Below are 21,520 nucleotides of genomic sequence, written 5' to 3'. Positions count from 1 at the left end.
AATATTGTGCACATCAATTATCTACATCAGGGGCATTGAAATACTGTAAATCTGACAGTGTAATGCTGTAAAAGACACTAGACTGAATGTTTAACAACCCCATCCCATTCCTTTAGTCAAGCCTTAATAAATAACCAAAAAACAACTCAAGTACCTTTGCTGAAATGTTTTAATATATGAAACACACATGATATCTCTAATCTAAAATGTTCCTTTTATGCTTAATGCTGACATATTTCAGACTTCTGCATTGAATTATTGCATTATTCAGCCGTGTTGAGCAGAGAAAGATCATCACAGCTGATAGAGGTTTTCATTTGGGCTTTTCATTTCAAGTCCCCCTGCAGCTTTTTGCTGCCTCAGGATTGCTGTGCCCTGTGTCGAGTGCAGAGAATGAAATGACTTCCATCTGCTGCACTGACTGGAGAGCTCATCTTTTTTGAGAGCACGTCTTTTGTACGACTGCCTGCGTTTTTTTTTTTTTTTGAATGCGATGCTGTAATTTCAGCACCATGGACAGCAATTACTCTCCACCACTTGAAACTGTAGTTATTATATATTTTCCAGTGTGAAGAGGATTTTTCTGTGATTAGATTCAGCTTTGAAAATAAAACTGCCCAGAAACCAGAAACTATATGAATAGTATATAATATAGGATTCTTTGCTGAATAGAAAGTTCAAAAGAACATTGAATAATCCTGAAAAAAATGTATCATGGTTTCCTCAAAAATATTAAAGGGGTGGTTGATTATGATTTCACTTGTTTAACTTGAGTTAGTGTGTAATGTTGCTGTTTGAGCATAAACAACATCTGCAAAGTTACGACGCTCAAAGCTACAACCGGCTTCTTCCCAGGTTAGTGACATTACTAACCCTAAAATTTACATAAACCCCGCCCCCAAGAACATGCAACAAAGAGGGTGAGGCCATGTTGAGTCTCTCCGTCAGTGTCCGAACAATGAACAATTTGAACAATGTAAGGCTAAACACCGCTACTGACGATCGAATATTTGAATAGTATATAATATAGGCTTCTTTGATGAATAGAAAGTTCAAAAGAACATTGAATAATCCTGAAAAAAATGTATCATGGTTTCCTCAAAAATATTAAAGGGGTGGTTGATTATGATTTCACTTTTTTAACTTGAGTTAGTGTGTAATGTTGCTGTTTGAGCATAAACAACATCTGCAAAGTTACGACGCTCAAAGCTACAACCAGCTTCTTCCCAGGTTAGTGACATTACTAACCCTAAAATTTACATAAACCCCGCCCCCAAGAACATGCAACAAAGAGGGTGAGGCCATGTTGAGTCTCTCCGTCAGTGTCCGAACAATGAACAATTTGAACAATGTAAGGCTAAACACCGCTACTGACGATCGTCATTTTGGGTGCGTGAGATTCTCCAGCTTTGTTGTTGTTTAAGCTCCACCCTCTTTTGGAAAGGGGGCCGGGAGCAGCAGCTCATTTGCATTTACAGGGACACACACAAAAACGCACAAAAAGGGGCAGATTTGACAAGCTAAAATAAATAATCTGTGGGGTATTTTGAGCTTAAATTTCACAGACACATTCTGAGGACACTAGAGACTTATATTACATCTTGTAAAGGGGGCATTTAAGCAGCACAAATTTTTATCAACATTGATAATAATAAAAAAATGTTTCTTGAGCACCAAATCAGAATATTAGGCCCTGTCCCAAATGGCGCACTTCATGTGGACTTTCGGTCTCGTGGACTTAAATTGCGCGCGCTCGCCGAGTCTACGAGTCCGTAGGCCGTCCCATTCAGCATTTTAATGCTCTGAAGTGTGCTCAGCAGCGCCCCCTTTGTACCCTTGAAGCGGTCTTCCGCGAAGCCCGCATAGATGCAGGCTCCGCACACTTTAACTACCCAGGAATCCTTGCGAAATGCCAATCAGACAACGGATGGGAGGAGATTTCGCTCAAGAGCAATTGATGAGAAGAAAATATTTACGTGTAGGTATCATTACGGTTTTATGACCTAGGTGCACATTTTACCAGTTGTTACCTACAGTTTATACAAACATTATGGTCATCGAAAAGTGGTTGATATCTCAAACATAGGCTAATAATAGCTTGTTGAATAATACGATCGCATTATGATTCATTAAATAAATAGAACCGAATGTCAGGGCTTTACTGAGTCATATGTAAACCTAGTATTTATATTTAAACCTGTAAATTCATCTGAAACTCACACACGTTTATTATGTGTTAAAATTGTAATCATGTTCAAACGGAACATTATGTATTATTGCAACTGTATACATTATTTAAATAAGCATGTATATATTGTCTAATGCCCAGGTGGCATAAGCAAAAGCAGGCTGTGTAGTTGACTTGGAGATAATATTTTGCAAAAGAAAAGAAACCTGTTCTCGATGCTAAATATTATCCCCGAACCTGCAGCTCCTGTCAAAAAACAACCAGACCGTTATTTCCGGCGTGACGATCGAGTCTGTCACAAAAATACCTCTCAATGCGCCATCGTGGACTCGGGCCAAGGGCCCTATAGGTCTGCACTACATGACGTCACCAAAGTGTGGACTCTGAGGAAGTCCACAAGTCTGGAGTGTGCCATTTGGAACAGGGCCTTAGAATGATTTCTGAAGGAATCATGTGACGCTGAAGCCTGGAGTAATGATGCTGGAAATTCAGCGTTGCCCATCACAGGAATAAATTAGAATTTAAAATATATTAAAATAGAATACACTTATTTTAAATTGTAATAATATTTCACAATTTTACTGTTTTTACTGTATTTTTGATCCAAAAAGGTACACTTGGTGATCATATGAGACATTTTTTTTAAAATGCAATTCACTGACCGATCTGAAAAAATAAAACCTCACTATATGAAAGTCAATGTAATGTTGTCAATATCTCCCTGTGCTTTAATATCTGATGTGATGAGCCTCTTTTGTGTTCTGATCCATAGTTTGAGGGCTCTAGGCTACAGAGGGAGATGAAGGCCTACATAGCAGCTGTGAAAGGTGAACCATTGCAAAATGCACAAATACAAGTACATACACATTCCTGCTCTACACTGAATCTGTTTCTCTTTATTGTGATTGCAGGGATGCAGCAAGCTTCTATGAACCTGACAGAGTCGTTACATGAAGTATATGAGCCTGACTGGCACGGCAAGGATGATGTCATGACCATTGGAAAGGTAGTGAGAAATATAGTTGTGACTGTGCAAGTGCAATGTTTAAAAAAAAATGACATTATACAGCTGTCTAAACAGAGCATTGTCAAAATTACAGGGAAGAATATTTCCAAAAGGAAGATATTAAAGAGAAAAAAAAATATTAAATATAAGTGGTGACAAATGTCCTGTGGGAAATGCTGAGGAACTGCATATGTAACATGACATCAAAAAGCTGCTAACGATCAGTGATAGGTGTTGATTTCTATTCACAGTTTTATATGCTTAAGAAGTGCGTTGTGAAAGTGGGTGAAAATTAAATTCCTGACCTCTGGTAACCTGAACATTATGTTCATTTGAAAAATGGAGGTCATTCTCGCCAACTCTAGAACATCTAGATCTTTTTTTGGGTTTAAGAACAGACAAGAGGTTTTGGCAGTCTCTCACACAAGCTGAGGGATTTGTCCTCAGTACCTGAGCCAAAGCTAAAATGCTGCACCTTTTAGGGAAAATGGGGTCAAGTCACTGAGCCGTTAAGGTCTATTATGCTGCCTATGCACATGCATTTCATAGACAATTTATAAGATTCAGAAGGGGTCATGTCTTCTAGTCATGCTAGTCCTTGAGCTGTTTAAAGTTCCCATACAGCAGATTTAATAGCTGGCATTTATGCGTGTACGTATGTTTATAACTGGCATTCAGAGAAAAGAAATGAGTGTAATGGTCTTATTAGAAAAATTGAAGAATATATTTTAGAGAATATTTACATTTATTGTAAAAGACATTTTTTGAGAAAACTGCATGAATGTTAACTCATGCTAATGATCTTTAATATATAATATTTTGAATATTAATAATAATTATTATTATTATATTTCTAAATGTATTTTATTTTATGATTATGTATATTTATTGTAAACTTTTCTAAAGGAACCACATGAATATGAGCTCATACTGATATGTTATGATCTTTTATATATAATATTTTAAATATTAATGATAATAATATTAATAATTTATTATTATTGTGTTATATTTATGATTTTATTTTAGAATTATGTGTGTTTTATTGTAAAATACATTTTTTGAGGAAACAGAATGAATGTGAATTCATAATGACATGCTATGTTTTATATATAATATTTATTATTATTATTATTATATTAATTAATACAAAATATTAATTTATTTTATTTTATTTCTTTTTATTTTATTTTATGATTATGTACATTTACTGTAAAATACATTTTTTGAGGAAACAAAATGAATGTGAATTCATAATGACATGCTATGTTTTATATATATTATTATTATTATATTAATTAATACAAAATATTAATTTCTTTTTATTTTATTTTATGATTATGTACATTTACTGTAAAATAAATTTTTTGAGGAAACAGAATGAATGCGAATTCATACTGACATGCATGTTTTATATATAATATTTCTTATTATTATAATTAATACAAATATTTATTTATTATTATATTTCTTACAATTTATTTTACGATTATGTACATTTACTGTAAAATACCTTTTTTTTTAGAAAACCGCATGAACGTGAACTCATGCTATGATCTTTTTTATATATAATATTTTAAATATTATTAATAATAATTTACTATTATTGTGTTATATTTCTGATTTGATTTATTTTAGGATTATATACATTTATTGTAAAATACATTTTTTGAGGAAACAAAATGAATGTGAATTCATAATGACATGCTATGTTTTATATATATTTATTATTATTATATTAATTAATACAAAATATTAATTTCTTTTTATTTTATGATTATGTACATTTACTGTAAAATACATTTTTTGAGGAAACAGAATGAATGCGAATTCATACTGACATGCATGTTTTATATATAATATTTCTTCTTATTATAATTAATACAAATATTTATTTATTATTATATTTCTTACAATTTATTTTACGATTATGTACATTTACTGTAAATACCTTTTTTTAGAAAACCGCATGAACGTGAACTCATGCTATGATCTTTTTTATATATAATATTTTAATAATTTACTATTATTGTGTTATATTTCTGATTTGATTTATTTTAGGATTATATACATTTATTGTAAAATACATTTTTTGAGGAAACAGAATTCATACTATGCTTATATAATATTTTATGCATATATATGCATATATAATATTTTATTTTATGAGAATCACACAAGCAATAGTCCTGTTTCCTGTTTCCAATAGTCCTGTTTTCCGCATATCCAGCTGCATATTGTTTTTATTAACACCTTTTACACAAGCAGCAGAGAATGTTTGACATTTTTTACTTACTTTGATAGAAAATAAGTTCATGTGTCAAACTGATGATTTCATAAAACTAGAAAAAAATCAAACCATCCCATCTGTCCTTCTGCACACAGATGATGTGGTTCGAGGGAGGGAGTTATTAATAGTGGATAATGACATATGTCATTTTTAGTATGGAGTGGGGCTGTGACTCAACACTGTCCTCCGAGAATTTCAATTTCATTTAGCCAAGGACGCTCATTTTTGTTTACTCTCACACCTCACCGAGGGGGAGCGCAGTGAATTCAGCTTCCTGAGTCTGATTTGCATCCTCTGTGAATGAGTAAGAGCCTAATTAGGTTTTAATTTCCCTGCTGCTGAATCATAAATCCAACACCTAAACTCATCCATTTATGTCACATGAGCTGCAGAATAACATTTAAAGAGCGCTGTACAATAGATTCTCTCATCCACCGCTCTGTGAAATCTCTCCTTCTTGGCGAATGCTCTGGGTTAATCTCGCTGATGGCTGCCCTGTCTCCTCTGCAGAACTGTGATGCTCTGTGGGAGGACTTCCATCAGAAGCTGGTCGACTCTACCATCAACAATCTGGAAACATATTTGACTCAGTTCCCAGATCTCAAGGTGCCGATGTCATTTTACGCATGCTGAATTGGTTTTAAATCATGTATTATTCATATTCTCATGAGCCATATTGTTTAAGCTGACGCATGTGCCGGCAGCACAGTGCTGTAAATAAATGCAAAACACATTCAGCCGAAGGGTAACCATAGTAACCACAAGTGTTTTACTCCCCTCCAGGTGCGTGTCGCAAAGAGGAGCAGGAAGTTAATTGACTATGACAGTGCGAGACACCATCTTGAGACCCTGCAGACTTCAACCATAAGGAATGAGAAGAAGATATCAAAAGTATGTCAGTCTTTATGGTCTTTATATCATTCTGAATACAATTTGTAATTGCTGAAAAATGGTAAATATGTTATACTGTGATCTGTGCTATTGCTTGAACATACATGGCATATCTGTGTGCATGTAGGCAGAGGAAGACTTGAAAAAGGCCCAAAGGGTTTTTGATGAGCTCAACGTTGGCCTGCAGGATGAGCTGCCCACACTCTGGGATAGGTGAGACATTTTAACATTCACTGCTACTGCAATCTGTTGTAGGTCATATGTAATAGTTGCACTTTTTTTATATTCATAAAGAGCATTCCTGATTTTTTTCCTGCTAGTTTTATTGTTTTAACTCTATTAAAGGGTTATTTCACCAAAAAAATCAAAATTCTGTCATTAATTACACACCCTCATGTCGTTCCAAACCTGTTAGACTTTCGTTCATCTTTGAAACACAAATGATATTTTAAATGAAATCTGAGAGATTTCTGTCCCTTCATTGACAGTGTATGCAACTACCACTTTGACGCTTCAAAAAGTTCATTAAAGGGATAGTTCACCCAAAAATGAAAATTTGATGTTTATCTGCTTATCCCCATGGCATCCAAGATGTAGGTGAATTTGTTTCTTCAGTAGAACACAAATGATGATTTTTAACTCCAAACGCTGCCGTCTGTCAGTCAAATAATGCTAGTGAATGGGAACTCGAACAATAAGAGTCGAAAAATAAGCTTAGACAAATCCAAATTAAACCCTGCGGCTCGTGACGACACATTGATGTCCTAAGACACGAAACGATCGGTTTGTGCGAGAAACCGAACAGTATTTATATCATTTTTTACCTCTAATACACCACTATGTCCAACTGCGTTCAGGGTTCGTTTAGTGTGGTCTGATCGCGCTCTGACAGTGGCACTCATTGAAGTATAAGCGCGAGACATCACTGCCGTTGTCAGAGCGCGATCAGACCACACTAAACGAACCCTGAACGCAGTTGGACATAGTGGTGTATTAGAGGTAAAAAATGATATAAATACTGTTCGGTTTCTCGCACAAACCGATCGTTTCGTGTCTTAGGACATCAATGTGTTGTCATGAGCCGCAGGGTTTAATTTGGATTTGTCTAAGCATATTTTTTGACTCTTATAAATTGTGTTACCATTCACTCGCATTATAAGACTGACAGACGGCAACAGTTGGAGTTAAAAATCATCATTTGTGTTCTACTGAAGAAACAAAGTCACTTACATCTTGGATGCCCCGGGGGTAAGCAGATAAACATCACATTTTCATTTTTGGGTGAACTATCCCTTTAAGAGATCATAAAACTAATCCATAAGAATCAAGCAGTTTAGTTGAAATTTTCTGAAGAGACTTGATCACTTTATATGATGAACAGATTGAATTTAGGCTTTTATTCACATATTAACATTCATCAGCGGACATAAACAGAAGCTTTAATAAATATTTGATGTGATAAATCCACCAGATTAAAGATTGAATGGATTCATAAGAGATGTCTATATGGTATGAAAATGGCTAAAATCGTCTCATTGTTCTAGCTAGACATTTTTCTCTGGGTCACATTTTGACCCTTTGTTCACATTCAACACTAACCGGTGTACAACATTATATGCAAGACTAGCTCAATAATTAGCCATCAATCTCTTATATAACGGAAGCCTTGCTGTATCATGCCCAGGATAATTATTGTACTCTCAGAGGGGTGGCAGTAATATTTACAGACTGCTGCCCTGACAATACAAGGCTCTGGCCGATAATATTGATTTAATTTGACCAAAGGCCTTCCTGGAATGCACATATATATCCCAGTTGTCTAGATGTATCCATTAGTTGCACAGCATGCCAGCTTTGAACATTCATGTCACGCCAGCGGTTACATACAGTAAAAGAGGTAAGGTAACTTTTAAAGGAAATTGACTATGCTGCAGAAAAAAAAATGGGGGCAAATTTGTAAAATGCAATGCATGTATGTGAATACTATTTGTCTTATTTGGATGTTTGTGCTGTAGAGCAATAGATTGGCTGGCTGGAGCTAATCTTTATGTTTAAAGAAACGCTGTGGCTATATAAATGTGTCGTGTGAGTTGAAGGGAAGGTTTTTTTTGTGTTTTTAAATGAATGCGTTGGATATAGACAGCAATCATGTTGACAATAATTGCAGGATTGATAATGATAGATGTGGTAACCTGCCATAAATAGTTGGTTTCCACAACAGGAGTTGTGCTTTGTCACACAGATGAGAATGTCTAGTATTAGTCATAAGTTTATTTAGAGCACAAATGGATTTTTGTTGTAACTGTATATGTATTGATTTACTCTACGTATGACTGAAATAGAAAGTATTTGTAGCTATGCTGTGCTAAGCAATATGCAGTGTGGTGTTGGGCACAGTTCACCCAAAAATGATTCTGCCATCATTTACTCACCCCCATGTCGTTCCAAACCTGTATGACTGTCATATAATCATATCATATAATGAAAGTCTTTACTGTGGAACACAAAAGAATATATTTAGAAAATTTTCTGGGTTTATTTTTTTTCATATAATGAAAGACTTTCATTATATGGACAAAAACAGTTAAAACACAGAGGAAAAAATAAATCATACAGGTCTGAAATGACATGAGGCAGAGTAAATGATGAGGGATGAACTATCCCTTTAACTAATGTAGTTATTATTTTGAGTGTTATTGTAGACAGTATTTATTTTGATTATAATACAAGAAATGGTATGTATCATATGGTCATCTGTATGTTGTGGTGAATATGCTTTGGTAAGCTGTATGCTGTTTTGAGCTGAGAGGGTCTGTCTGCTCACTGAAGCAACAGCCTGGTTACATAATCCATCCAATCGGCAGCCTCCTCTCTGTGCCAGGCCCTCCAGCCGTGCTCATTTCAGCTCGGGCCAGAAAGAAAGATACATTTATAACTGTTGCAGACATGAAAAATGGCCGCTTTACTTTAGATTTGTACTAGTTTTTGCGGTTCTTATTGATACTGTACAAGCATGGACTGATGCATTTTAGCTTATAGGAGTGACTTGCAGATATGATTTCCCCATTATTTGTTTAAAAGAGCTTTAATATCTTGCTGATGTATTAATGTTTGAGGTCCAGAAGTTTATGTTAGTGCATCACATTTGGATGCTTTTCCATACTGTACGTAGTTTTTTTTTTCATACTTTTTAGACATTCTAATTTAAAGGGTTAGTTCACCCAAAAGTGAAAATTATCCTATGATTTACTCACCCTCAAGCCATCCTAGGTGTATATGACTTTCTTCTTTCAGACAAACACAATCGGAGATATATTTAAAAATATCCTGGCTCTTCCAAGCTTTATAATGGCAGTGAACGGGGGGCCTGATTTTGAAGAAAAAAAGTGCATCCATCCATCATAAAAGTAATCCACACAGCTCCGGGGGGTTAATAAAGTCCTTCTGAAGCGAAGCAACGGGTTCTTGTAAAAAAAAAAAAAAATTTAAAAAAATCCATATTTAAAACTTGATTGACTATAATAACAAGCTTCTGGCTTCGATTTGCAGAGGAAGACTAACCCCTGACCCGACGCATGACATAATGACAAACACAGAACTGCCAGAGGATTGTCAGAGGATTTCAATATAAGAGAAGAGGAGCTTGAGTTTGTTGCACAGCCCTATTTGTTTGAACCACGAGAGGAGTCTAAGCCTTCGATACTCCTACATCCTTCATCATACATTGCGTCACGGGTTAAGCCGCAGTCACACTAGACTTTCAACGTGCGAAATTTCTTCGGATGCTGTAACGGTCGTGATATGACTTCACGTTCTACAGTGTCTTTTTTATAAACATGAATTCAACATATAACTTAAAGGTGCCCTAGAATTAAATATTGAATTTACCTCGGCATAGTTGAATAACAAGAGTTCAGTACATGGAAATGACATACAGTGAGTCTCAAACACCATTGTTTCCTCATTCTTATATAAATCTCATTTGTTTAAAAGACCTCAGAAGAACAGGCGAAACTCAACATAACACCGACTGTTACGTAACAGTCGGGATCATTAATATGTATGACCCCAATATTTGCATATGCCAGCCCATGTTCAAGGCATTAGACAAGGGCAGAACGTCTGGATCTGTGACCAGCTGAATCATCAGACTAGGTAAGCAAGCAAGGAAAATAGCGAAAAATGGCAGATGGAGCAATAATAACTGACATGATTCATGATATCATGATATTTTTAGTGATATTTGTAAATTGTCTTTCTAAATGTTTCGTTAGCATGTTGCTAATGTACTGTTAAATGTGGTTAAAGTTACCATCGTTTCTTACTGTATTCACGGAGACAAGAGCCGTCACTATTTTCATTTTTAAACACTTACAGTCTGTATAATGCATAAACAACTTCATTCTTTATAAATCTCTCCAACAGTGTGTAATGTTAGCTTTAGCCACAGAGCATAGCCTCAAACTCATTCAGAATCAAATGTAAACATCCAAATAAATACTGTACTTACGCGATCAGACATGCTGCATGACGAACATCTTGTAAAGATCCATTTTGAGGGTTATATTAGCTGTGTGAACTGTGTTTATGCTGTTCAAGGCAAGCACGAGCTCCGGGGGCGGGGGAGCACGAGAATTAAAGGGGCCGCAACCTATATATCAGTGCATAGTTAATGATGCCCCAAAATAGGCAGTTCAAAAAATGAATAAAAAAAAAATCTATGGGGTATTTTGAGCTGAAACTTCACAGACACATTCAGGGGACACCTTAGACTTATATTACATCTTTTAAAAAGACGTTCTAGGGCACCTTTAAAGTAATACATTCAAAATGAAATAATATAGAACCTACTCGACTTTACTGCAAAAATATCATTCTTTTAATTCAGCCAAGAGGTCATGCCGTGACGAAACGATCTTCTACCGGTCGCACGTCTTCACGTAATGCGAATTCGCAGGTCAGGGTTCACCAAACTTCAACTTTGGAACGCAGCGAAATGCGCATTTTTTTCGCACAAGCCTGCGTTTCCGATCTGACGCATTCGCATGCGTTTGAATGGAACGAAAAGTGCAGTGTGACCGCACCTTTACTCTTGTGGCGCAAGTTGACTTGCGCAGTATGAGTACAGTTCGTCCACCTGAAGCTAGTTATTTTAGATTATAAAGTTTTAAATATGGATATTTTTCTTACAAAAACCCCATTGCTTCGCTCCAGAAGGCGTTTTTTACTCCCAGAGCCATTTTGGTCTTCAAAATCAGGCCCCCCCCCTTCGCTGTCATTATAAAGCTTGGAAGAGATAGGATATTTTTAAATATATCTCCAATTGTATTCATCTGAAGGAAGAAAGTAATATACATCTTGGATGGCTTGAGGGTGAGTAAATCATGGGGCAATTTTTATTTTTGGGTGAACTATGGAATGATTTAAATCATGAATCTTGTTTGACTCTTTATTTTACTTAAACTCCATTTCTATGCACCATTTGTTTGTAAAGAATTAAAAAAAAAAAAAAAAAAAAAAATATATATATATATATATATATAAAAACGATGAATTTCTTATCTCTACAGATCATCAGTGACCATCTGTTTCTCTCGTTGAACGTTGTCCAGATGTTTCTTCAGACTATTGCGCACTTGTTGGATGGCGGAGCCTAATCATTATTCTTCTCCTTTCCTCTTTGCAGTCGGGTGGGGTTCTACGTGAGCACCTTCAAGAACGTCTCCGGCCTGGAAGCTCGATTCCACAGGGAGATCTCTTTTGTGAGTGGCTTTAATTTCTAAAGCTCTAGAAGCTGTTAAACGTGACGTTTCTCCTAAATGTCACAAACAATTAAAAAAAATGGGTGCTCAGGAAACACAAAGCAAATGTTCCTTGTGAGTCATACTTGATTCTATAGTGAGTAACCGATGATTGGCGTCCTGGGAACATTTCCTGCTACATGAGGGTTTTAGAGCAGTCACAGGCTACTGTGTTTTCAAGAGTGGCTTATGACAAAATTCACAGTTTTACATAGTAAGATTAGGAGCTTTGTTTCTGATCCATTCAGTCAGTCAAAGAAAAGCTTTCATGCCTCATCTGAATCTCATTTTTATTCAAGCTGCCGGTGGTGCTGCAGCTAGTACTCATGAAAGACATATCTTTGCGTGAGGGTATCTGTTTTCTAAATCACAGAAGTGACACTGATGAACCATTGAGGGATATTTATAGGGCTATTTAACTCTTTAACAATGCAGTGCATCTGCTGGAAAACACAACAGAATGTGTAAATGTAGGAAAAGCACTGCCTGCCGTACATCAACTGACAAATAACTCTTCAGCCTTTAGACACATGTAAGAATATTGATCTTTCTGCACAATAAGACTGGTCAAGTTTAAACTGAATGTTTTTATACTGGTTATTATGTTAATATAACAACAGTAATGGGTATGACAGTTAATATGACAACATTTATTTCACTAAGGTCATTTAGGAATGCTAGTTATCTAGACTTTCTTCATCTAATGTTAGAGACATTAATGAGTGCTGATTTTTAGATGCACACAATCACTGGACAATTTATCTGTCATTCTGGGTTTACACTGAAGGTTATTATATTATAGTAGGGAACTCTGCATGGTACAGTATATTGTGTTTATTATTAGACACAGCATGTGGCCGTCAGTGGGCATCAGTGCATTGTTAAAGACATTTATCGCCAGAAGGGATGTACAGTGCAGCTCGGCACAGAAGCTACTGCAAAGTCTGCTATGTCTGTGTCGGTGTGATCAGTGCATCTCTCTATTGACACATGCTCTATTTTTACTTTTATTGAAGGAGTGAGAAGCATTTGATTCTGTTCATTTCACATTCAGAAAACCTTTATGAAATCATTTAAGCATCAAGTGTTTATGATGGTGATTATGAATTATTATTAGTAATGTTTTGATTGTCAAATATCATTATGTCAAAAATGACATAATGATATTGAGTGAATGCTCTCCGCACATAGTATACGTTCATCAAATACTTTCGCTTCAAATCCACTAAATCCCAGCATCAGCCTATTCAGAAATACAGTTTCGTTGGCAGAAACCGTTAAACGCCACTTCCCTTTGTCAGCAAAAGCCTCTATAGTCCACAGAAGAACCAATCGAAAGACGCAAATCGAATCATATGATTTCAGGATGAATGATGGTGTGCATATGAGCCGGCTTTCAATTGCCAAGTTGCAAGTTTTTATCATGTTTTGTCCATCGTTACAGTGACAATCACAGGGTTTTGCGGGTAGCAATTAAACACAACAGTGTTCCTTTTGCTGCTGTAAAAATGACAGAATCAGAGGTTTTACTATGTCTTGTTGTCCAAAGAGGTGGAGTTTTTTGCAAAAAAAAAAAAAAAAGCACACATGGACTTAGGTGGTTTTGCAGCAAAAGAAAGTCACATTTGTTAAATACCAATGAAAACAAGGCATTTCAATAACTGACTATTTTCATTACCATTAAAGTGAAATTACTGAACCTAAACATAGGAACCTTGTAAAAAATGCTCATTTAAAAGAAAACATCTGAACTCTTAATTTTTTCTCTGTTTTGGATCTAGCTCTGTCATAAGCTGTATGAAGTGATGAATAAGCTCGCTGAGCAGCACTCGGACAAAATGTTCACGATTCAAGGAGCGCCCAGGTAAGGAATAGTCTTTAACCTCCATTAACCTGAATGTACTTATTAAATGATGTAACAGATGGTTCTACTGATGGGAGACAAAAGGTTGAAGAGGCTTGATGTTGATAACGCTTTATGTTTGTTACCACCTTGAAAGATGACAAGAAAACAAGAATTTTGTCATAATGATTTTTAATACTTGTAATCAAACATTTATAAGGTTTGGCTCTGTTTGTGTTTTTCCTATTACAGAGTGAAACGGTAAGTGTAATAGCATAGACTATTGTGTAGGCATTGGAGATTTGCTTTCTCTAAAGTGTTCTTAGTTTAGTAAGGAAAATAATTGCTTTAGAACACTTCTGAGTAAGCAAATGTCTTGTGATGACTGTGTTTAGTTTTGTAAATCTGGTAGGTGATGGGTGGTGTCAGAAACCTTTAGGGGCAATTATGCAGAAACATGTTTCATCCTTGCTTGTAATTTACAACTATTCCTTTTTACTGACTCTAAAACTGTCCCCCTTTAAAGTGTTTTGTTACAACCAAATTTGTGCTTCAAAGTGAAAAGCAGGTGATTTGTAGAGCTGATTGTGATGATAAGTTTAATGGTACAGTACTTAAACACAATGGAAAACTGTGGTAAAGTGAGACCAGCTCTTCAAGTCACGTAGCAAAAGATATAGCAAAGCCTGTTGGTTGCAGGCTGTCCTTCTAAGTGCTCTGTTCTTCTTAAAATAATATATTCAGAATTTAAAAAGTCATAATGAATAGTCAAGATATAGTGGTCATGTAGTTTTTGTGTGTGTGTATTGATAGTGACTCCGGGCCCCTGCGATTAGCCAGGACTCCTACCCCACCTGACGATGAGAGCCCAGACAGCAGCCCAGCTGCCAGCCCTAACCACACACTAAGGCCCACATCTCCCGGCCCACCTCGACCCAAATCACCTTCACAGGTAGGGCCTGACACACCTCCAAGACACAATGCTTATCAGGATTGTCCTGGTTTTCTGCAACATTCAGAATGAATATGCAACTAGAAAGTTTGCAGTTCATTCATGATGTGCAGCACAACTATTCTCCTTGACCAGCATTTGTGAGGGTTTGATTTGTGAAGTTCATATATGTTATCTCTTCACCTCAGCTCAAGATGGGACCTCCAAAACCACCTCCTCCAAAAGTTACTCCAACCAAGGAGCTCCAGCAAGAGCAGATAATCGACCTATTCGATGGAGGCTTTCCAGAAATCAGTGTTACATCACCACAGGTGAGTGAACATTCACTGGAGCCTTACTTTATTGGTAGTATGTAAAAAGGGAAGGGGCATTAAACGGGGGGACCTATAATGCAAAATTCACTTTTGCATGGTGTTTGGACATAAATGTGTGTTGGCAGTGTGTGTACACAACCACCCTATAATGATAAAAATCCAGCCACTCCTTTTTTTTATCCCCATCAATCATAAGCAGTGTCTCAGAACAAGCCGTTTCCAGATCCCTGGCAAAGTGACGTCACATTAGCCGCAGGCCCCGTCCACGAATGTTGACAGACACTGCCGTTTTAACATAGAACCGCCCTGAGAGAGTTCACAGCCAGTTATACAGTCTGCCATTACTGCACTGACGAGAATGTCTCCCAAGCGTTTTAGGTGGATGTATTAATCCACATAGCTCTCTCCATTTACTCCCTAAATCTGAGCCGCTGAAGACGAGGTGGATTAATTTTGTTTTCAAAGAAAATGCTCCCTCAACCAAAATTCGTTTATGTCTGCGCAAATCATTACATGCTTTGTGAACGAATGTCAATACAAAGGGACAATACAAAACAGAGGTTGTGCTAAAAAGATGTTACTCAAGGATAGATCAATACAAACTGTTCTGATCCAGCTTACAGTCTCCAGAGTGTTAATGGATATGGCAGTAATGAAGGTGAGAGCACTTTATTACAGTTCATCGGAGTTGATTTACGGATATAAAGTTTACCAGTTTATTAAACATCACCCAAAAAGGCATAAGGTCTTTATATATTTGTTTACTGTTAGTTGTAACGAGTGTTTCTGTAATTCGCTGTGTATGTTTATGATAATGCAAGAGAGTTTATGGATAATATTTTAATGCACACTTGCACTGTGTTTTATTAAGCTCTTACAGAGATTTTCTAGAGTGAAAATGGACACTTCATCTTTTGTGTAGTACAATAAACATCATAAAACTCATCTGTAAAGTTGAACGGGGTCCAGTACAACAGGCTTGTAATAATATAGTGGATAAAAACAAGACGACAATATAAGTTATAACTGTAATTGAACTAAACTATGCCTGTTTAGCAATTCCATGCAGCATATATTAGCAGTTTCTGACACCGGAAAATGAACTCTTGAAGCTCCGCCCTCTTAGGCTGAGTGCAGCAGCTCATTTGCATTTAAAGGGCACACACTGAAACGGCTTTTTTGCCACAAAAAGTGGCAATTTTAACATGCTATAAAAATTATCTGTGGGGTATTTTGAGCTAAAACTTAACATACACTCTCTGGGGACATCAGAGACTTGCATCTTGCAAAATGGGGCATAATAGGTCCTCTTTAATAGTAAATCCATTTTATTTTTATGTTCTTACTTTAGCCAAATGAGAAACCCGGAGAATCTCTCCTGGACTTGGATTTTGATCCGTTCAAGCCTGATGCCAGTACACCTATTGGGCAGACCCAATCACCCATATCTCAGGTTCTTCTTCACATTTTGCTTTATTGTATTACAATTCAGAGACAGTGAGAGGTCAAATAAAAAGGCTTGGCAATCATTTCTGTTTTTATTGATCATGGAATATTAATCAACCAGTAACAAAAATAGAGCATAAATGCTTACTTTTTATTCTCACAGACACTACCTTGGGATCTTTGGACGGTGAGTCTGCTTCCTTTGCTTGTGCTCTTTGATCTGTGTGTACTGATCTTGGAAATCTTGGCTATTGGTAACTTGTCCTGATGTCAAAAGAAGTGGCCTAGATTTGTATTCTTTTGAAGCAATAAATTTGCACTGACATGAAATTTTCATGACAAGCTAACAATCGCTCATGTTGAGCATTAATTTGACAGCAAATACCTCTGATATCTCTGTTCATTTCTAGGGAAATGCTGCACAGCCTGCAGAGCCTGTAAGTAATGACTGACGAGAGTGTCTCAGTAGAAAGCAATTGCAAATGTAATTAAAGTTCATGGCAGAATTAACCTCCAGCTTTCAAGACTTTGAAGAAATGGCATATAACTTTCTTTAATCTGTGTCTGTCTGTGACAAATCATCTTTTGCTGTTTTCTTCTCTGTCCTCTCCTCTGTTGGAGACCTTTTTTAGACATTAACCACTTGTTTTTTTCCTGATCAGGCAGCAGATGCTGGCTTCACTGCCAACTGGGCAGCTGACTTTGGTTCTTCTGCTACGGCGAGTACGGAGGAACCTGAAAATGCTCAACCTGCATCGGATGGGCAGGGCTGGCCACCTGCCGATGGTTGGCCTACAGAGGCAGCATCACAGCCACAGGAAGTGGGGACCACAGATGAGGTTAGAGCCTGGGATACGGAAAACTATCCTGAGCCAAACCCAGACTGTGATCCCTGTGCTGTGGGGGGTGGCGAGGCCAAGCAACAACATCCAGGACAGGGGCAGGAGGGTGTAGAGGAGGGTCAGACAGACTGGGCTACAAATCAAGTGGAATGGGCAGAAGAAAAGTCAGGTTGCGGATCAGAGGAGAGAGGGGCAGAGGAGACAGTGGGCTTGCAACCAATGCCTGGAATCATATTTACCGATGAGTTTGGTCAGGAGATTCAGGATGCCACGGAGGGAGTAGAAGGTTCCAGATGGGGCCTGTCTAGCCAGGCTGATTTAGATGGATCCGGGTCAGAGTATGAGACTGCTGAAGAATGGGGTGATGTCCCAGGACATAACTGTGGGTGGGTCAGTGCAGATGATGAACTCGAATCTGCTGAGGGTGAGAATCCAGTTGTGGCACCAGAACAAGGCACTGTGGCCATAGAGTGCTTTGCAGACTGGGACACGGCTGACAGTGTCCCCAAGCAGATTACCCCTGCTGACTCTGTGTTTGGTGGTGATGCATTTGCAGCCAACTGGGATCCACCTGAAGCAGCACCATGTTTCTCAGAGCTTGAAAAGGAAAGCTCGGATGAGCTGCTTTCAGACCCAGCCAATGTAGGATCAAATACACCTCAAAATGTTCTTGAATCTACTCCGAATTCAGACCCATTTGGCACTGAAGGTAATGATCCATTTGGTAAAGGGGATGATCCTTTTGCTGCATCAGGGGATGACCCATTTGGCACTGGAAACGATCCATTTGCCACCTCAGACCAAGACAAAGATCCCAGTGGCTTTGCTGGGAGTGATCCTTTTTCTACAACAGGCAGTGATCTTTTCGGTACTCAAGGGTTAACAACAGAGAGTCCGAAAAGTGGGTTTGATTCAGATCCATTTGCAGAGACCCAGTCAGGAGGCGAAGGACAGTGGGCATCAGACCCATTTGCCGCTGAATTCACATCAGACCCTTTTGCTACTGAGGGCAATCAGGACCCATTTGCTAAGGAGACCACATCTGATCCTTTTGCCAGTGAAAGCGGTGGGGATCCTTTTACCAATGAAAACTACCAGGGGTGGGCAGGGAGTTGGGAATCCACTGGGACAAAGGAGACCATTCATGAAGGAAAAGATTCTGATGTCTTTGATGACAAAACTGGACATGCCAATGGGTTTACTCAGTGGGCAGCCTTTCCTGCACCAGCTGCAGACTCTGAGAACTCCAGTAAGGGCTCCTGGCAAGAGGTGAGCGATAGCAGTGGCTTTTTCTCCTCTGATGGCCAAGGAAACTTCACAGCAGGCTGGCCAGGTGAGACTGTTCCACCTCAAGACCCCTTTGCCTCCTTCCCTGGGCCACAAGACACCTCTAATCTTAAAGGTACCATTACAGAGGACAAGGTCAGTCATAAAGAGCCAGAGAACTCAGACCTGTCTGAAGATGAAGTTGCAAACCGGAGATACGGAAAGTTATACCAAGAAATAGATACAGAGCTGGAAGAGGTACCTGACTTCCTGCAAATCTGATTAGCTTAGTGTAGAGTAGACTACAGCAAGAATACTTCCCTCCTTTCCTGCCTGCAGATGAAGTACCATTTTCCTGCTACAAAACCCTTCGGACCCTGGAACCCCTCCCACAGTCCACAGCCCCAAGACCTGTTCTCCTCTCTCTCCTTTGCTTGCTTTGATTGTTTGTTGGTTTTGCTGAGTTCAAGTAGAATTTACAGTTTTCCAAGTCTGTGCAATTAAAATACATGTCTTTGAGGGTTTACATGCTAAATACTTATTTAATTTGGTTTAGGTGTCCAACAAGGCTTTTAACGGATTCTCAAAGGTAAATTGGAGCTTAGAAAGTTTAATTTTCAATAGATTAAAAGACAATTCATAACATTATGAATTACTGTCAATGTGGTCAAAGACAAACAACACATTGGCTAAAGTGATTGTACTAATAGTATTTTAGCAGTGCTTTTAGTTTGCTGAAGGTGCTGAAAAAGTATTTGGATTTTTACATAGTTTGTTTTTGTGTTACATTAATTTTGAAAAATGCTTGAGTATAGTGTTCATAAAATCAGAATGGATTGTTTTGTAAAAATTTTAAGTTTAAGAAATATCTTAGAAAAAAAGAGGATTAAATTATGGATCTCATCATTTGAAACAATCTTTTTGAGTCACAAATAAAAAAAATCACAAATGATGGCACTAATTTTACAATGAACGGTGTTAAAAATAATTGTGGCCCTGCTTTACTGCAACTAATGCTGTTTTATATCTAATGCTCTGATGAACCCTACTAATTCCTGTTCCCTAAAAGATCCATTGAAGTATTTCTAACAGGAATTTTGAAGAAAATAATCTCTAGTTTATCCTAGCTGGTTATGTTTCAGATTTCATGCAAGTAAATTTGCTTACCTTATTCTCTTTGTTACTCTTTAGGATGCAACAGTCCCAACATTCGTGGCCGACTTTGATAAGATGGTGAGTTGACAGTCTTTTGATAGTGAAGATTTTGACTGTAATGCTTTGTACTATCCCAGAAATAACTTTTCATACTCAGTGGGTGTCACTTGGTATGTTCCATAAATGTTTCTTTGTAATTTCTTTTTTTTTTTTTTTTTTTGGTTGTGATAGTTTTTCCTGTTTTTTTTATTTTTCCCCTTTTGTAGGAAACTTAATATGTATTTTTATCATTTTGTCATGCTCTCCATGATTATGGTGCCTCAAAGTCTGATTGCACTACATAAATACATGTGTCATGCTTGTTGCAATGTCTAGATAACTGATGGAATTTTAAAAATGACTGTTGTTTCAAACTAATGGGGTTTGATATTGGTCCAGTGGTGAAGGTGTCATTGGGCAGTCTTTCTTATTGTCTTCTTGTAAATATATATGAAGTCTGAGGCCCCAGAGGGCGACGTAGCTGAAGGAGAAGGTGAAGCACCCCCAGCCTCAGTACCTGAGGGTGGTGAGGGTCCCGTCACCACTCCCCCTACAGACACACAACCAGCAGAGATCACTGCTTCAAGCCCCCCTGCAGAGACAGCCACAGTGAGTGACAAAGCGTCAAACTCTAACCGTCATCAGAAATATTGTCATCACCATCATCATCGACCCCATTGTCATCGATTTTGTCATTTACATCAATGCTTTCCATTGTTACTGTTATCATTTTCATCACATCATCCTCCTCACCATAGTCGTCGTGATCATCGTCATCTTTATTTACATCAATATATTTCATCAACTTCATCACAACATCAGTCTTGTTAGCATCTTCATCATCAACATCCTCCATCAGTGCATAAAAGTTTTTTTGGCTACATATACATGTAATAATACACATCAAAATGTTCAGAAATGAGCTGTAGCCATTGATTGTGTACTGTTGTTTATAAAGAGCACTGTGGAGTCTCCAGTATCTGCTGAGACTGAGGCAGCTGAGCAGGCTGAGGTATGTGCCTTAAACCTCTAAAAATGATTCAAAACATAGTGCCTGCATGTTGACCATCTTACTTTTTCTATTTTGAAATGCCATATGTTTTGGAAAAAAAACTGTCTAGATTTTTCTGGAGTTCTGTGACTATATATTTTTTTTATTATTATTGACAATTGTAAATATAGTTGTTTTATTATATTGTATACATATGAATATATTTTCTCCATAACACAACATTTTATACAATACCAGTGCAAGTTCTGATTGTGACATTTGTGAAGTTTTTTTAAGTTCTTTTTGTGGAGGTTAACTTTTTTTTTTTTTTCAGTCTGCAGTTGTATTTTGCTTTGGCTTAAAGGGATAGTTCACCCAAAAATGAAAATGATCCCATGATTTCTTCACCCTCAAGCCATCCTAGATGTATATGACTATCTTCTTTCAGACTAACACAATCAGAGATATAATTAAAAATATCCTTAGTCCTCCAAGG

At 37.4% G+C, this 21,520-nt stretch overlaps 1 protein-coding gene across 1 annotated transcript in view; it reads left to right on the top strand.

The window, feature by feature from the left end:
• The window catches only part of amph (amphiphysin), a 42,830-nt gene that overhangs the window by 12,368 nt on the left and 8,942 nt on the right, over positions 1–21,520 (top strand). Inside the window, 17 exon segments of the mRNA XM_048163826.1 lie at positions 2,961–3,015; positions 3,100–3,194; positions 5,995–6,090; positions 6,268–6,375; positions 6,503–6,588; positions 12,062–12,137; positions 13,958–14,040; positions 14,833–14,971; positions 15,160–15,282; positions 16,637–16,738; positions 16,895–16,918; positions 17,142–17,168; positions 17,394–17,570; positions 19,396–19,428; positions 20,031–20,072; positions 20,490–20,642; positions 20,992–21,045. Coding sequence (XP_048019783.1) covers positions 2,961–3,015; positions 3,100–3,194; positions 5,995–6,090; positions 6,268–6,375; positions 6,503–6,588; positions 12,062–12,137; positions 13,958–14,040; positions 14,833–14,971; positions 15,160–15,282; positions 16,637–16,738; positions 16,895–16,918; positions 17,142–17,168; positions 17,394–17,570; positions 19,396–19,428; positions 20,031–20,072; positions 20,490–20,642; positions 20,992–21,045 — 1,473 coding nt within the window.

Source organism: Megalobrama amblycephala, linkage group LG17 (assembly GCF_018812025.1).
Source record: "Megalobrama amblycephala isolate DHTTF-2021 linkage group LG17, ASM1881202v1, whole genome shotgun sequence".
Taxonomy (NCBI): domain Eukaryota; kingdom Metazoa; phylum Chordata; class Actinopteri; order Cypriniformes; family Xenocyprididae; genus Megalobrama; species Megalobrama amblycephala.
The sequence above is the reverse complement of the archived record's forward strand: the minus strand, read 5'-3'. Positions and strand labels throughout refer to the sequence as shown.